The sequence below is a fragment of the Sorex fumeus genome, unplaced genomic scaffold (assembly GCF_029834395.1).
Source record: "Sorex fumeus unplaced genomic scaffold, SorFum_2.1 ptg000265l, whole genome shotgun sequence".
NCBI lineage: Eukaryota > Metazoa > Chordata > Mammalia > Eulipotyphla > Soricidae > Sorex > Sorex fumeus.
In genome coordinates, this window is record NW_026606322.1 from 24,705,045 (window position 1) to 24,722,982 (window position 17,938).

Consider the following 17,938-nt stretch of genomic DNA (forward strand, 5'->3'; position numbering starts at 1 on the left):
GAGAGGCAAAATAAATTTCAGGGGTATTTATAAGGAGACTTATCTATGTACTAAGAATCCCCCCTAAGTAGTAAGTTGGTACACATAAAGAGATACCACATACCTCAACTCATTAGGAACATACTGTTTACTTAGTGCTCTGGATATATAACCATGTAAAATTACTTCTGAAATTACTGTTCTGAGACTACACAAATGTTTAACATAGTATTATTTTTTTAATTTTATTTTGGTTGATTACAGCTACAGTCTATGAACCAGATGTTCCTATAAGAGAGATTCCAGGGACAACTTTTGGTAATACCATTTGTTTTACTTTCAGCAAGTACTTTTTCTGCTCGTTATGAAAACCATTTATTCTCTTCTGGTGCTGCGCAATTATAATCTTTATCTTAGAAGAATAGAATTTCCATAAAACAAGTTGCCTCTTTTTAGTAAGAGGACCCTGCAAGAATCTAAGTTGTAATATTTTCTTCACATGTAACTACTTTAAAACATACTATGTATGTTTATATATTTTGTTTAACCAGAGTTCACTGTGAAGCTAAATGTCTTGTAATAGTGGAGGTGTCTTGACCTTGATTCATGCTAACTAGATAGTAAATTTTTAATCATCTCAACTGAGTTCTTGACCTAGATCATCACAGCTATTTTTTGATATTTGTTTAGTAACTGTTAGATACTTAGGACATTTTTCTGCAACTATAACCTGGTAAACATAGTAAATATTTGTTTGTTCAGCAAAGTCACAGAAGTACAAGACTTCTAATCTCTTCTTTAAGGTGGTTAGAAATGTTTTTAAGTAAATGCCTTGGGACCGAAATGGATATATCCATTTCGGTCCCAAGTCCTTGCCTTGCCTGCACTGCAGGAGACCCAGGTTCAATCCCCAGCACCCAAAATGATCCCCCACCAGGAGTGATTACTGAACACAGTGCCTTGAGTAAGATCTGTGCTCTGCTGGGTTTGACCCAAAAACAAACAAGGAAAAAAAAATTAAATTAAATGCCCTAAGGTGCTTTTTTTTTTTTTTGCTTTTTGGGTCACACCTGGCAATGCACAGGGGTTACTCCTGGCTCTGCACTCAGGAGTTACTTGCTGGTGGTGCTCAGGGGACCATATGAGATGCTGGGAATCAAACTTGGGTTGGCCATGTGCAAGGCAAACGCCCTACCCACTGTGCTATCTCTCCAGCCCCTCTAAGGTGCTTTTAAGACTGCTTACTTAATTAAGTACTAACTAGAGAATTGTGAAACAGGGGACAGACAATAGTAATCACTGTCTCATAAAATGAGAAAATCTCTAGCTCTAATATGACCAAGTCTGAATAAAAGAATTGATTTCCCATTCTAGTAATTTTCAAGAGCTACCATTATAAAATACTATAGACCAGATGAAAAAACACCATAAATATATTTGTTTTTCTGTGCTAGAAGCTGTAATATCAGCAAGTTCAATTTCTCCCAAGTCTTCTGTGCTTGATTTGCAGTTTGCTGCCACCTCACTATATTCTAGAGTTCTTTCTTTTGTCCATTAGCATGTATGTCTCTGTCTCTCTTTATAAGAACCTGAGTTCTATTAGACTAAGGTTCCACCCTTATGACTTCATTTATTGCCCAAATGTAATCACAATGATAATTAGAACTTTCACGTGAAATTTGGGGAAATTCAATTCATTTTACAATGCCCTTCATCTGAAAATATTTTTTTAGATATTCTTGAGACAATCGCAAGAGTTCTTCATTTAAAAAAATGTTTATTTTATTACTTTAGTTCCCGTTACTGATCTTGGGCTTGTTACATTCACGACCGATGCATCTGAAGCAACACTAGGTAATGAGTCTGTGCCATTTGCTGAGCGCTTTTGCTGATCATCGTGAACTTCATCTCCATTATGACCACCATCATTCTCTATTGTCATTCAATCATTGCCTTAGTCTACAGAGTACTGAAAAGCCTCTTAAAAGCAAATATTCTTTTGTTTTTACTAGCTCCACTGGCATGATCTCAATTCGGACTATCCCTGCTGTGATGTGCTTTGAAAACTGCCGTGCTAACCATCTTGTGTTTCAGTGGACAGTATTCTCTACTGAAGATGAGATTTAAACATTGAGCTTTATTTCTCAATCTAGGCTGGCCAGCTATATTTGTGCTTATGTATGTTTAAATAGCTATATCTATTTGCATGCTGGTTTTTTTTTGCTGGTGATACTTTAAGTAATGATGAGCTTTAGTATTCAGTTGACATATAGGAAAATATCTAAGAAATTTTATGTTACCAGCCTTTTCCACTATATGACACTCCCTGTACCTTTCCTTGCACCACTTGAGCAGCTACTTTGCATTTTACCCTGTTTGGAAGTTCTGTATCTCATCCAGAGTTCTAATTTTCATTTGTTGAATGTGTGTATATGATTTTGCCTTTCAATTAGAAGACTGTAGCACTGTCCTCCCGTTGTTCATTGATTTTGCTCGAGCAGGCCCAGTAACATCTCCATCGTGAGACTTGTTGTTACTGTGTTTGGCATATTGAATACACCACAGGTAGCTTGCTAGGCTTTGCTGCACAGGCGAGATACTCTCAGTAGCTTGCTGGGCTCTCCGAGAGGGGCGGAGGAATCAAACCCGGCTCAGCCAGGCCAGCTGCGCACAAAGCAAACGCCCTACCGCTGTGCTATTGCTCCACATTCCTAAAATAATGAAAACTTAAAACTATAAACAAAATTTTTGGAAATTGGAAAATTTAACATTAGTAAAATCTTTTCCAGTGCTTATAGCCCTAGAGAAATAGTAATCTCAAGCTTTACTATCAATAAGTTCTTAACAAGATCATCATAGCCCTATTTATTAATTTTTATTTATATAAAACTTCTAAATTGATAACTGCATCCATGTTTACTTAAGTGATTTATATGATTTTTGAGAATTTTTTATCTTATTTTAAGTAAATAAATAAAAACATTTCTCCTGCAGATCTTTACATATGAGTTTTAATGCAGTAATTAAAACCAAGTAGTAACGTAGGAATTTTTTTTCTGTAGCTACCAAAATATCAGTGAGAACCCGACGTCCACGTCCCAGACCTAAAACCACACCGAACCCTCAAGCTCCTCAGAGCCAACCGGGTAAATGTGTATGCCCTTAGTTTAAAAGAGAGCTTCAGGATCCCATCCCAGTGGGAACCCAACACACTGCAAAGTTGTTTTCATAAGTGTGAAGTTATGAGGCATCATCAGTCAATGCTCCTCTGCCTAGGAGACAAGGAATGGGTAAAACCCACTTAGTGCTACCATTTCTTCTATGTAAGAATAATCTGTGAAAACTATGAATTTAGTGCATTTTAGTACATATCAAATCTGTTCAGTCTGCAGAGTATGACAGACTGAGTGGCCGTCTTTATTCTAATCTCTAATGTCCTCTGATTTTAACAGTAGTCTCAAACCTTACTGTAGATAAGTTCTTAACAAGATCATCATATCCTATTTGTTTTTTATCTACATAAAACTTATAAATTGATAACTGCATCCATGTTTACTTAAATGATTTATATGATTTTTAATCATTTTATAAGTTTATTTTAAGTAAATAAAAGCATTTCTCCCGCAGAGCTTTCCATATCAGTTTTAATGCAGTAATTAAAACCTAGGAGCATTGACTTCTTAAAGATGATTGGGATAGTTAAAAAGCTAAGTCTAATACAACTTAAGTCATTGTCTGGCCAGTTCTTCAAAGAGCAATCATCTACTCATTCACTCAATTTAATAAGTTTTGTTTTAGTAGAAGAATTGATATACATTAAAATATTGTTTGATTGTAAATATTCTTTTTCATGTATATTGAGTTCTCTTTGATATAATGTATTTTTGGTCAGTTCCTGCTACAGTTCTTGAACCTGTCACTCTTAGACCTGAGACTCCAGGAACATTAGGTAATGGTGTACTGTGTTTTTAATTAATCTGATACTGCTTATCTTCAAAAACATCAATTTATCTTATCATCAATTCATCTTGCTTCACGTGACTGACATCAATGTCTTTATTCATGGCCATCATCCATTCATATTCTTCTTAAAACTATGCAAAGTCTTAAAACAAATTACTTATTTTTAAAAAATTATTTATATATTAAGCTGCTTTAGGATACTTACTTGCTGTGCAACTTACTTACAAAATGTCATCTTTTGAATAGTGTTAGTGGTAAAACTGGTTTTCAACTGCATCATTGCACTTTGCCTCTTGTCTAGATAGATTAAAGCCTTTAAAATAACAGCGTCCAGAAAATCTACAGTTTCACTTTGTATTTCTTTTTTTGTGTTGTTTTGATTTTGTTTGGTTTTTTTGTCACTCCCAGCAAAGCTCAGGGGTTACTCCTAGCTTTGCACTCAGGAATCACTCCTGGCAATGCTTGCAGACTATATGAATTGCCTGGGATTGAACCCTGGTGTGCTTCATGCAAGGCAAGCACCTTGCCCAGTATACTATCTCTCCAGCACCACATATTTTATTTCTGATTTGTGTAGTATTTCTTGTGTTGTTACTATCTGGGTGATCTATTTTCATTTTATTTTAATAGTTACATAATTTTATAGGTTAAAAGATTAAATTACAAATCCCATATTTAGTATGTCCATTCTTCATTGTCACTGCCACTGTCCTCCTATTGTTCACTGATTTATCCATTAATATTTATCAATAAATTTTAACCTTTTTGCTATGTAATCCGCCTACCATCTGAAAATTTTATAATATCTACTAATTTCTTGAATTAAAAAAACTATGCTCATTTTCAAAAAAAGTTCTGTGATAGAAGAGAATGTATAAAGCGTAGATGTGACAAAGATATCAGATTAAAAAGGCAAATATCTTATCAAGTAGAAAATTTAGTCATGTTTTCATCTCCTAAAACTTCCAGAACTATAGGTGATGTAGTTATATATAACCTAAGAATTTCTTCCTTCAGCTTCTAAAACATCACAGCAGACATTTCATCCGCATCTCAGACCAAAGACTACACCAAGACCTGAACTACCTGAGTCCGAACCAGGTAAACGTGTGTTCCTGGTTTAAAGATTCCCAGCACAGTGTAAAGTGTAGCATCACTTGTTTGGAGGAACCAATACTTTCTATAATGGGCCAGAGAGAGATAGATAGTACAGAGGTTAAGTTTGTACCTGCATACAACCAACCCTTATTCTATGGATCCCAGCACCACATATGGTCCTCCTCAATGCTGGTAGGTGGTATCCCTGAGCACAGAGTCAGGAGTAAGTCATGAGCACTGCTGGAGGTGACCAAAAAAAAACAAATAAATGAGTAAAAATATGATTCATAGTGGGCAACAGTTCCCCAGCAGAGATGCCAAGAATAAAGTTGAGGTGATCTGTGGAGCCATTTTGAACAAGGTATTCAATTATTCTGTCACTACACTTTATCACCTTCCATTTAAATCCTACAAATATAGCTTTTTAAGGAAATTACACATATTTAGTTCAAATTAGCAAATATTAGTATCTTCCGTAAACCCTAAATCATATTAGTATATCTTGGGGCATACATCAGATGTAGGTGACATGTTTTAGTTCTCAGACCTGAAAGACAGTTGAGAACAAATATCTTTCCTTTTTAAATAAAGTAGAAGATGGCATTAGATAGCATCTATGAATTTTTGGTGCTAGCAAAAAAAAAAGATTTGCTAGGTACATTAATATCTGAAAAAGGCAAAGATTTAGAAAGAGCAGGACATTAAACTCATTCAAATAGAAATAAAATCAGAAAGAGGGTATGTAAGCAGAAAACAGCTAGAAAAGAGTCTAGCTATAATAACAGTATAGAGGGTATCTTATCTAATAAGCTGGTCTTCAAGTTCATTTGGATCTTGATTGCTCTGTCAACTTCTAGGGTAGTTATGGTTGTCATTTCCTTACCATGTCAAGAAACGCAGATTTAAACTAGTAGACATCAGCAAGCTCTCATTTGCATATTAAGGCATTCTTGTTTTTAGAATGGAGGGATTTCTTATCCACCGTGCTGAGATTTCAGTCTTTCTCCATAGATAAGTTCTTAGCAATGCTCACATATCCCACTTTTGCTTTTTAAGTCCAATCGGGCAATCAAAGGAGGAAAAATAAGGAAATTATTACCTGACTTCAATATAGTCAAACTTAGGGAAATCAGCGGTCTACTTCTTTTAGCTTAAAAATTCTTAAAGTTACTAAATATTTCTACATGTATATTAGTTATATTTGTTTTGAAATTAATATTTAAGTTTTCTCTTTTTTAAAAAACAATCTTTGGTTTATTTTTAATACTTTAATACTTTGATTAGTTTCTACTAGAGATCTTGAACCAGTTATGGTCAGAACTGAGACATGGGTGACAACACAAGGTAATATCTTTTGTCATCTTCCTAAGTATTTTTCATTCTCATCATCAAACCCATTCCATCAACCTTTTGACCAAAGCTTTTGTTTCATAAACCTATGCATTGTCCTTTATTGTCTCCATGATGCTGATCACCCTAAAAGTATTGAAGATTCTTATTATTCAAGTTATCCCTTGTTTTTAAGAGCACTGTGCATGAATTCAACAAGGTCCTCTATTATGCATGTAACCAACTGAAATTGTTTTGTCATCTATGTTTTCTTTTCCCCCAAGTTGTTAAAACTGAGTTTAATTTAGAAGTAATTCTCGACTGATGACTAGTATGGTGTCAAGGAATTCATGAGTCTAAAATTCTATCAAGTGAAAAATTAAACTGATATTTTCATTTGCTTGACATTTTATTACAGGGGTCTTCTCTTATTGAACTGGCAGTGTTTGTATCTGGCTATCACAACTACCATATTTTCACAGTGATGTTCACTCTTTATTCTGCAGAAAAAAATTAAGAGGATTGAGAGATAGTACATGGATTAAGGTTAAATGCCTTGCATTCAAATGATCCAGATAGATCTCCAGAACCGTGGTCCTCTGAACACTGCTAGTACAGCCATGGAGGCTCCTGAGCACTGCCTAGTGTCACCCTGAAGCTCCTTAAATTCTGTTGGGTGGCCCAGATAATTCACGGCACTACATGGCCCAAGTAGCATCAGCCAGGGTCCCCTGGACACCCCAAAAAGAAAAGTGACACAGTTCTTGTCCAGAGTGATCATTTCCAACGATCATTGTCATAGTGGTCCCTTCTGTATCCTAACTTCCCCCCTCCCCACGTGCACACATGGGTGTACACACACTTGTGACAATCTTCCCAACATGGACCAGTCATGACTCTTGATTAATTTAGTTTTGAACAATTCATTCTTAAGGACCTTTTAATTATGAGATGCTTTTAATACGAGTAAAAGTGTCAAATTTAAAAATTCAGAAGATACATTTCCTAAAATAAGAGGAAGTCTAAGATGTTTTAGGATATCTGAAAGTGTGTCATGCAACTCATCTGTGGATTCTCTAGTAACTGAAGGTTCTCTTTCTTCAGCTCCTATAATATCACAGCGGACCCGTCGTCCACGTCCCAAACCTAAAACCACAACAACTATTGATACACTGCAAACAAAACCGGGTAAATGTGGTCTTCTGGTTAAAGGAGTAGCACTGTAGCACTGCCCTCCCATTGTTCATTGATTTGCTTGAGTGGGCACCAGTAATATCTCCATTGTGAGACATGTTACTGTTTTTGGCATATCGAATATGCCACGGGGAGCTTGCCAAGCTCTGCCGTGTGGGTGAATACTCTCGGTAGTGTGCCAGGCTTTCCAAGAGGGATGGAGAAATCAAACCTGGGAGGTCCTGGTAATTCCTGGGAATCAGAGATTGAAACTGATGCTAGGAGTGATAAACTATGTGAGCCAATATGGGTAAAAGCACAAAATGGTTCACTGCTCTGAGTGTTGAGTCTGCAAAGATTGGAGATAAGTATCAAAACTGAGTTTTCCGTTTAATTATATTCTTTTTCTCTCTTTCATTAAAAATTGAGGTGTTCTGATAATTTCTCTTAATATGTATTTTACTTTTTCTTATTTTTTCCATTCTTTTAAGAGAAAGGGGCCCGAGTGATAGCACAGTGGGTAAGGTGTTTGCCTTGCCAGCAGCCCACCTGGGGTCGATTCCCAGCATGCCATATGGTCCCCCAGAGCACCACCATGAGAAATTTCTGAGTGCAGAGACAGGAGTAACCCCTGAAAAATCCCAGAAATAAATAAATTTTTTAAAAATGCAAAATGTTTTAGGTAGAACCAAGCAAATATCAAATGGTTTCTCTTTTCCCACAGCTACACTCGAATTGTTGAGGATGTTGCAGAAGTAGGCAATATGTTTATGCTATTAAAAAAATATAGCTCACCACTATACCACCAATGCTGGAGCAATAGCACAATGGGTAGGGCATTTTCTTTGCATGCAGCCAACCCGGGTTCAATTCCTCCACCCCTCTCGTAGAGCCTGACAAACTACCGAGAGTATCTCACCCACACAGGAAAGTCTGGCAAGCTACCTGTGACGTATTCAATATACCAAACACAGTAACAAGTCTCACAACGGAGATCTTACTGGGCCCGCTCGAGCAAACGATGAAAAACAGGAGGATAGTGCTATTAATCTATAGCACAGTAAAAGTCAAAACCTGCCCAGTATGAAACATTCACAGATTGAGTTAATGAAGTGTATTTGAGCAAATCAAGGTTGTTTTTCCAAGGACTATAAATACCTATAAATTTAGGGAGAAGTTTGTGAAAGTAAAAGTGGAGAGAAATTAGGTTTTAAAATAATGGTTGAGGGGCAAAGTGATAGCACAGCAGGTAAGGTATTTGCCTTGCACTTGGCCAACCCAGGTTCGATTCCCAGCATCCCATATGGTCCCCTGAGCACTGCCAGGAGTAAGTCCTGAGTGTAGAGTCAGGAGGAACACCTGAGCATCGCCAGGTGTGACCCAAAAAGCAAAATAAATAAATAAAATAAAAAATAAATAAAATGATTGTTGATGAATAGAGGAAAATAAGAAAGATTACACAGATACCAATGAGACTATACAGTCTTCCTGGAACAAGAAAGATCCTGCTTCTAAGCAGTGATAACAGCTCTGTTTCCTAAGTCCAGAAGAGCAGTTGAAGAAAGTTCTTGAAGTATAACAAAGTTTAAATGTGACCCTAGAAAATATCAGTACTTTCCCCACAAAAAATATTGAATCTTATATAGGTATAATTACAGCAGATTCCTCTACTGGGCATTATACACTAAGTGGATGTTTCTTGCCCTAATATACTACCTCAAAGGAGGTTTCAGTTTATTTCCAATATGAATTGTCAAAGAGTTAACCATGATTCACATTGCTTTATTTGTTGTTGTGTGTCCCTTCAAACATGAAGGCTAGTCATTGTATTCAAGCTATTTGTACATTCTTAAAGCTTTTATTAAAAATTTGACAGTTGGCTAGTACTTCCATAAATATATATTTTGGTCTGGAGCGATAGCACAACGGGTAGGGCATCTGCCTTGCACGCAGCCAACATATATTTTGGTGGGATGTTTAAATAAACTTTCAGGAGGCATTGCATACACACTTAGGAGGATTGGGTTTACTTTGAGTGGTTTACCAGATTGTGCACGCTAAATATTTAGGGGGTGAAGGGGTTATAAAATAAAATAACCAAATAATTTCATATAAAAACAAAAGAATGAATTTTTCTTGACTATATAGCGACCAGGGTTTTAAAAATAAAGTATTTAATTTTAAAGAAAAAAACGTTTAAATTGCTCTGCTGTATACTTGTCAAAACACTATTATTATACTAGAAGAGTTCATTTGCTAACATTTCATTAGTGTTTATTTCATTGCTTTTTATTAGTTCTTATTACAGATTTTGAAGCTGATACTTTTAGAACTGAAGCTCCAGAAACTATGGGTAATGAGAATATGTGTCCTTCAAATTTTGCTTTTTCTGCTCAATGTCATGTCTTTGTAGCACAGGTTCATATCATAAAGCTATTTCATCATTTTCTGTTGTCATTCCATTATAGCTTTGTCTAAATTCTCTGTCAAGTTTCTGCTGAATTTCTTAAATTTCAGGACCATCAAAGTGTGACTTTAATTCTCAGTATTCTGTTATATGATCACGTGGATTTGCAAGAGTATTAACATTTTAGGTTTAATTTCAACATGAATATCTATTTCTTATTTAGTTATCCATTATCAATTATGGAAATAATACCTTGTTTCTTTTCTCATATTAGTTGTTATTGGATCAGTATCTGTATTGGTGGACCAACATATTGTTTCAAATAGTATCTTTGTAAAACTTTCATATTTTAAATTGTTCCTAAGTCTTGAGTTTAAACAATAGACTTCTATTATAGGATAGGCAATCTCTTTCTCCTTCATTATAGTTTAAGAACATTTCCAAACTTTTATTATATACAGTTTCATGTTGCAAATTTGATGAGAACAAACTATTAGTTGTGCACCAATCCTTATGCTTTCAAATAGCATTCTGTTTATTATACCAACAATTATTTTATAGTAGTCATTTATTTAAATTTGCATGTAAATTCAACTAGACTGGACTCTCTAGAATATCTAGAAAATAAAATATAAATGTGCTCAAAACCTGCCCACTCTATCTCATGACATTAATGAGTAACTGATGATGGTTTGACCAAAACTACAAACTACAAATATCTTCTCTCTCATAATTGAAACTTGATTTATGAAATTAGTCTTTAAGAGAAAGTTTTAAATCTTTTTTGCGTGGGGCTTTTTGTGGGAGGACGAATTTTTGACCAGTTCTTTCTATTGTTCTTGAAATTGTTATTCTTATAACCAAGTCTCTAGAAGCAACATTATGTAATGCTTCTTTGTGTTCCCCAAAAGCTTTGTCCAGTTATTTATCAAATCATCCTAGCATTATCATAATCTCATCATAATCACATTTGTCCAGTTATTTGTCAAGTCATCCTAGCATCATCATAATCTCATCATAATCACATTATCATCAGCTTTATAATATCGCCTTGTCATCTTCTGCTTTCTTTAAACTTTATTTTCTTATTTTTCTTAAGCATATTGAGGACTCCTATAGAATTACCTGTTGTTAAGTCATGCATGGACCTAGGTCAAAATATTTGTCTATCATATAGTATTATTTGAATTTGTGTCCTGTACATATATCTAAAAAAGGCATATATAGAAAACTGAGTTCAAAAACAATTGATATTTGGGCCAGAGAAGTCATATAGCAGGTAAGGCATTTGTCATTCATGAGGTCAACAGGTTTGAATTCTGCGACCCTAGTGGGTTCCCTACTTCCTCAGGAGTTATCTTTGAGCATAAGGCCAGGAGTAAGTGTTGAGCACTGCTGGGTGTAGCTCCAAAACAAAAAAATATGTTGGTATTGTACATGTATTTTCTAAACCAAATAAACCAAGACAATTCAAACAATGCACGGTGGTTTGGGGCATGTACAAATTTCTTATTATAAACCTAAGATCTTATTTCTGAACTTTGGCATGGTCTTTACCTGCTTTGAAGTTGTTTATAAAATTCTTCATTTACTGACATAATTTTAATAATATTTCATATCTCAAGAATATTTACCTAGACCTTAAATCTCAGGGAAATTTCTAACATATTTTTGAAGACCTAAAAAGTTGTTTCAAAAACCACATAGAGTAATCTGAAATTTCTTCCTTTAGCTCCTAAAACACCAAAACCAACACGCCGTCCACGTCCCCGGCCCCGTCCACGTCCTAGGCCTAAAACCACAGCAAGCCCTGATGCATCTCAGATCAAACAGGGTAAATGTATTATTCTGTGACTGGAGAAGTGAGTTCTGGTAGCCTGTTCTCGCGGGATGAAAAAGCAATTGTTTTGACGGGAAGTAGCATGTGCCCTAAGAATCAAGGCCTGAGAGGTAGAACTATCAGCTGCTTCTGAGGTTTCTCGGCCTCTCCTTAAAGAGGTTTTTACAAGATTGGATTAAATAAACATTTTCTTGGACTGGTAATCCCAGCCCCTCGTTAGCTGTGGTATAGGGTAGGGTAAGGAAGAAATAGAGGAAAAAAGTAAGGGTGTGCTTTACCTTTTTAAAGAGTATGCTATAACCATGAAGAAAGCATGTCAGGTTTTTCTTTGATAAAAAAACTATTTATATATACGGAAGCAATTTGTTTAGTTGAATGCAAAAAGAAAATCACATAGAGAAAACATTTAAAGAAATCAAGGATCTATGTGGACTGATAGAAAATGATTAAATAACTTTAAGATTTAAATTAATGAATTAAAGAATGGGAACAGCAAGGTTAAACAAAAATTCTTAGCACCTATTGAAAGTACCCAAGAGGGTTAATCAAACTAAAACATAGAACAAAATATTCCTAGATAATATTGAACATTTTTGTTAATTATACTCTGTGAAGCCAGCTATAGGAAATTTTTCAAAAAGTTCTTCAAAAAGTCCTAGTGGAAGCTAATATTTAGATACAGTAGTTACTAAAAGCCTAATTTTTTAAAATAGGCTCTTTTCCCAGAAGGAATCTTGAGATCCAGGGTCATCAGTTTTTTTACATGAAAAGGGGGATTGTAAACATTTAGACTTTTCAGGTCATTCAGTCTTACAACTATTTAATTCCGTTATTGTAGTTTGAAGGCAGCCAAAACCAATATGCCAGTGATGTGTAAATAGTTTCTCCAATCATTTCAGTTTGTAAGTGTAATTGCAATAATAGAAATTTATGTGATTTTTTTTAGCATTTTCTACTTTTAATGTTTTCTCATCTTTTGAATATATGAAGCATTCTGGGCTCATAAGCTAGGCATAAGACTATCTTGGGGAGGGCCATATATTGCATGTTTCTGCTTTAAACAGTACATACTGTATATGGCTTTCCATAACCTCATAATTCTTAGGGCCTATGAATTTCAATCCATTGCTATCTATTTCTAAAATCTGTGATGTAAACTGCCTAGTTACTTTGAACATTTAGATCCTCTTCTTCCAGCTCCCACTGAACTGCAAACTCTTATTTTTTAAAGCAGTGACATCACCAAGCCTAGAAATGTCACCAAAAAGTCAACCAGGTAAAAAAAAGATTGTTTTATCAGGTACAAAGCTATGGGACAGGGGGTGGGGAGTTAACGTTGCATGTGGCCAATCCAGGCTGAATCCTCAGTACCCCAAGAGCACCACTAGGAGTGATCTCTGAGCACAGAGCCAGGAGTAAACACTGACTTCTGCTAGACGCTCAAACATCTCCTGAAAGAGATTGTTTTATCTATGTATATTGAGCTTCAGTGGCACATTTCAAAGGCTATATATTTCCAAATGTAACGGCAAAAAATAAAATTTATTTACTAACTCCCTCTAAATATTGTGCAATGTTCTTTCCATTGTTGCATATTAGGATTCAATTATTATTTCATATCAATCACATTATTTATCTATATAGAATTATTGAGGCCTGAGAGTTAGTACCCTGAGCATCACTGTTTGTGGCCTAAAAAATAAACAAAAGAAAGAAGTACTTAATTGAATTTGTTTTATATTATATAAGAATCACATGCATGATTTAGTATTTATAAAAAACAGTTAAATATAATGTTAATCATTATCATTTTTCACTATTGCTTCCTAACTTGTGAGACTATTATAAAATAATAGCTAATATATAAACTAATATTTTTTCTGTGACTCATGAAAAGAATGCCAGCTCAACTATGATAAACAAGAAAGGAAAATGTTCATCTCATAAAGATAGCAAAGTTTACTTCACGATTTAAAAAAATACTTAAATTATTTTATAGTGCAGTTAGTACTCCTTGGCATTTCTTTTGATTTTTTCCACCATAGGATTGCAATTTTCCATCATCTCTTTTATGAATCTTTTAACAAGTAAAATAGAATTTTGTTGTTCATATGGAAGCATAAGGCATGGATGTTAGTTAACTAGTAAAAGTATACATTTAATTCCGTTTTTAGAACTTCTCTCACTGCTAGTATAATGTTGTTATTATGACATCAAGCATTCATAAGTTCAAGATAGTTTTCCAGACTGTTTGTATTCAGTGCTGATGGCAATCCATCCTTCCTCAATTATTTTGTGCTGTTTTGTGTTTCTTGGTAGCTTCGGAAGTCCTGGAGTCGATTACACTTAGCACTGAGTCATCAAAAGAAGTTATAGGTAAAATGTTTCCCAGTGAGAAGCTAGATATATGTGCTTTTTCATTCCATTGCAGAAATCACCTTTGGATGTCCTCATGCTTTGTGACAGTTCATATTTCTTTCATATCTTGCCTGTGCTCATCCTGTGAATCTTGGAAGTCAAATATTATATGTACTGGTTGTTGTACTGTGTACAATATGTACTGTGTACAATATGTACACATTGTACTGGTGTCTGCTCTATGGCTTTGCAAGTTCCTTATTAAGTTTATTCCCACTCGAAATTAAAACAATTAATTGTACTATTATAATCACTCAAAATGAATATACACATCCTACCTTTAATTTTCTTATCACTTAAAAAATTCATCCCATGATATCTCAGTAATTGGTGTCTGTCCTTTTCTCACTAGAATCCTTTGAAATATGTGAGAAGATGAAATAATCTGCTTTGGTTCTAGCTAGATATTGCTATAGACCCATCACTCATTTGTCTTTTCTCATGTAGTACATTGCCTTCATTTTTGTCTCGTAAATTGTGGTCGTCTTCATTATCTGTATGGATGTTGTTTACTTTTGAATGCATCTGCATCATATGGCTCGTCTCTGTTTTCATAGTGTTCCATTGCAGTATGCTATGGGCTGCCCCTCCCCTCCCCACCCACCATTAACCATCCATTCCCTATTCCTCCCTAGCAACAGCCGAGACAGATTATGTATACCCCACTGCCAAAGAACCATTCAGACCAGAGAAGCCAGAGCCTGAAGGTGGTAAAGGTTTTCATACTTTGCCTTATTCCTTTGATAATTTTTTACTTGTTATGGAACATGAAAGCTCAAGTTTGTTCTACAACTGAATCAATTTGAAGAGCTAGAGTTTCCAAAATTCTTGGATTCTTTAAATGATGGTGGATTCTCTGAATATAGGAATTTCTATATTTCTATTTCTCTGTGGTATCTAAACAATAATATTTTATGATCAGTTAATGAAGTTTAAAGCATAGGTATAAGTTGGAAGATTAATGATATATAATAGGATTTTCTTATTCTCTTTTTTCTTGTCTAAATTTGTTGTCTTATCTGTTTAAAAAAGTCAATTCCTAAGAGAATGAAGTATTTTGTTGTTCAAAAGGAAATATTTAAAGTCTAACATCTTAAATATTTCTTGTATTATTTTGGATGCACTTGTGGAATTTATTGCAAATGTTGTGTCACTTCTTCACACTAGAATTTTTACCTTGACTATGCCAGATCATTTTACACTTCAGTACCTTTGTCTTGATTGCAACCACCTGAGAATCTCATGTTCTCTCTCACTGGAAATCATGTGGCACCATCATTCTTTTTAACACAGAAAATTTTCTGGCTCCATGCTTCTATTCATTATTAATATCCAAGAAAGTCTCTTGTCCTGTGAAATTTTGCATCCAGACCTTATTCTCTTTGTCTACTTGTGAGTTAGACTGTCAGTCATAAGGCATCCCTCTTCTATTACTGAACATTCTGCTGGCTTGATACTGTGTTGGATATTTCAGAAATGTTTCTGGGGGTACATTTCTGGCCTAAAGACCATCATTTTACTAAAGCTTGTTTCATTGCATTCATTTTCATGTTTCTCCATTATTTTAATTAAATTCCATCAGTTCATTGTTTTGCATGTTTTTATTGCTTCATGGTTGCCATTAGGTATCCTTCTAGCACTGTTGCTACACTAATGTAAAGTAGGAATTTTAAAAGTAAAGATAAAGGCATGCTTTTAAAGTATTTCATAACCTGCTATCTCTAAGAATTATTTTTACTTAAATGCATTGTGCAGAACTAGCAAGTGATTTGCCATTTAATTTATTTAAAGGAGCAACTAGAGTAATGCAGTTTTTTGTCCAGTTGACATAAAACCTTGTCTCTCTGTCCTCCCAAACATAATCCTACCCAATTCAGATTGGGTGAATTTATACCTTTGTTTTCCATGTAGAAATTGAGGGGTGTTTTTGTAAAAGGGTAAGAAAGAAAGACCATGAGGGCACCACAAAACATCAGGCACCTCAAATATCTCTTCTCCGGGTCTTTGGTGAGCAACCCTCCCTTTCCCATGCCATTTTCTCCTTATATTCATAATCTATAGCCAATGACTGTATAGTGACTAATCTCTAGTATATAGCTAAAAAGTGTCTCAGTGAGTTTACGAGTGTTTCATATAAGAAATTATGTTTCAGGGAGGAAATTATTTTTAGACACATATACTAATTTTAAGTGCATTATCTTCTTGACTAGTGTTATCTTACCTCTCTTTTGTCACATATTTTGAGATACATAATTGTATTTGAGATGAATAGGAATTCCAGAAATAGATTTAATTGTACAATACACACAAAAAAGATTATATCTGGCCAATCACCTTGTCATTTATTCTGGGATTTTTCTTCTTTCACTTAATTCTTTCTGCAATATTTTGGCCACTTCCCTGTGTACAAATAAGAGAAACTAAAGCAAATCAGTTAGCTGATGAGTCTAAAGATTTACTTGATGAGGGAGTTTGAGATGAATGAAAATAAAACATCAGTATGTATAATCAAATATGCCTCTTCTTTAAGGAAACATTATATGAAAACCTACATTCTTCCTTGGAATAGCACTACTACAAATATGACCAGACTTCTGGTCTGATTTAACTGTTTTGTTTGATTGTATTTTCAAGGAGATATGAGTATCAATTCTGTTCATTGTCCCCTGAAATAGACTATTAAACATGGCTTACTAAAATTCATGTTTAATTTTCACCAGAATTCCACATTTACCATCCACATTAGTCAAATCTGCATCAGTTGTATACAATTTATCCAAAATTGCTAAATAGCTAAAACACTTAAATGCTTAACTGTGAATTTTATTAATGATTCCTATTTCTTTATGGTTCTATTTTTCATTTAAGCGCCTCATGGCATGCCAATCTTTCTTATGTCCTGTGGTTGGGAGTTAGGAAATAGCTTAGAAGTATGAATCCTGACAAACAAGGAAAGATAAAATAACAAGACTGACAAAAACTGTAGTCATAAAATTTTAGAATTGAAAGTGCTCTGAGAATGCTGTAACATTCAATGGAGAAATTGAGTCTATGGACTTAGTATTAGCAGAGGTAATCCTTAAACTTCTAGGTTTCAGGCTCTAAAACACTGAAATCCCCAGACTATCCTTGTTTATCTCTCTACAGGTAAGATGATTCCACTGAAATGATTGCCTTGTGCATTTTTACTTAGTAGAAGGAAAAAAGTCTTTTCAGACTAGGAATTTATTCTGGTATATAATAACTGTTCCTTTCCAGCAGGCTTTTTTAAGGTTCCTGAGACTCCATAACTTTAAAGCTATAGTCCAACCAAATGAGTTGTTTCTACAAGTCTTAACCTTGTATTTTAAAATTCATTTCCTCCAGCAGGACATTTATTACCTTGGTGAAGAAGCTACAGGTTTTCACACAAAATGTCTCAGGAAAGGAATCACTTGCTTCAATAACCTATCCCTTTTGATTTCTGTTTAGCATCTCTTCCAGTGAAAGTTGTCTAATGAGTTGTTTTTTAGTAGCACTTGCTATTGCAATGCTTTCATCTAGGTATTTTGGAATATAAATGTTGGATTTTTATTTAGAATAAATTGTATCTAATTGTACTTAAATGTTTACCAGGATAGTCTGTTAAAATGGTATAAAATTAAAATGAGAATTCTTAAAATTATCATATTGACTTTAACCTATTTAAAAAGTATTTTTAAGCAAATATCTCTGAATTCCCAACAGTTGAA

General features: G+C 34.6%; 1 protein-coding gene across 16 annotated transcripts in view; it reads left to right on the forward strand.

Annotated features, from left to right (window-relative positions):
* ABI3BP (ABI family member 3 binding protein) overlaps positions 1-17,938 on the forward strand; it is a 257,618-nt gene that overhangs the window by 186,754 nt on the left and 52,926 nt on the right. For 5 of the 16 annotated variants that reach the window (XM_056109092.1, XM_056109100.1, XM_056109104.1 and 2 more), the window contains 12 exons: positions 244-297; positions 1,774-1,833; positions 3,042-3,125; positions 3,872-3,928; positions 4,960-5,043; positions 6,325-6,384; positions 7,474-7,557; positions 9,839-9,895; positions 11,682-11,783; positions 13,021-13,065; positions 14,109-14,165; positions 14,843-14,923. In XM_056109092.1, coding sequence (XP_055965067.1) covers positions 244-297; positions 1,774-1,833; positions 3,042-3,125; positions 3,872-3,928; positions 4,960-5,043; positions 6,325-6,384; positions 7,474-7,557; positions 9,839-9,895; positions 11,682-11,783; positions 13,021-13,065; positions 14,109-14,165; positions 14,843-14,923 — 825 coding nt within the window. The remainder of the gene's footprint in view (positions 1-243; positions 298-1,773; positions 1,834-3,041; positions 3,126-3,871; positions 3,929-4,959; positions 5,044-6,324; positions 6,385-7,473; positions 7,558-9,838; positions 9,896-11,681; positions 11,784-13,020; positions 13,066-14,108; positions 14,166-14,842; positions 14,924-17,938) is intronic. The other 11 variants (XM_056109107.1, XM_056109108.1, XM_056109105.1 and 8 more) reach the window with 9 other exon arrangements.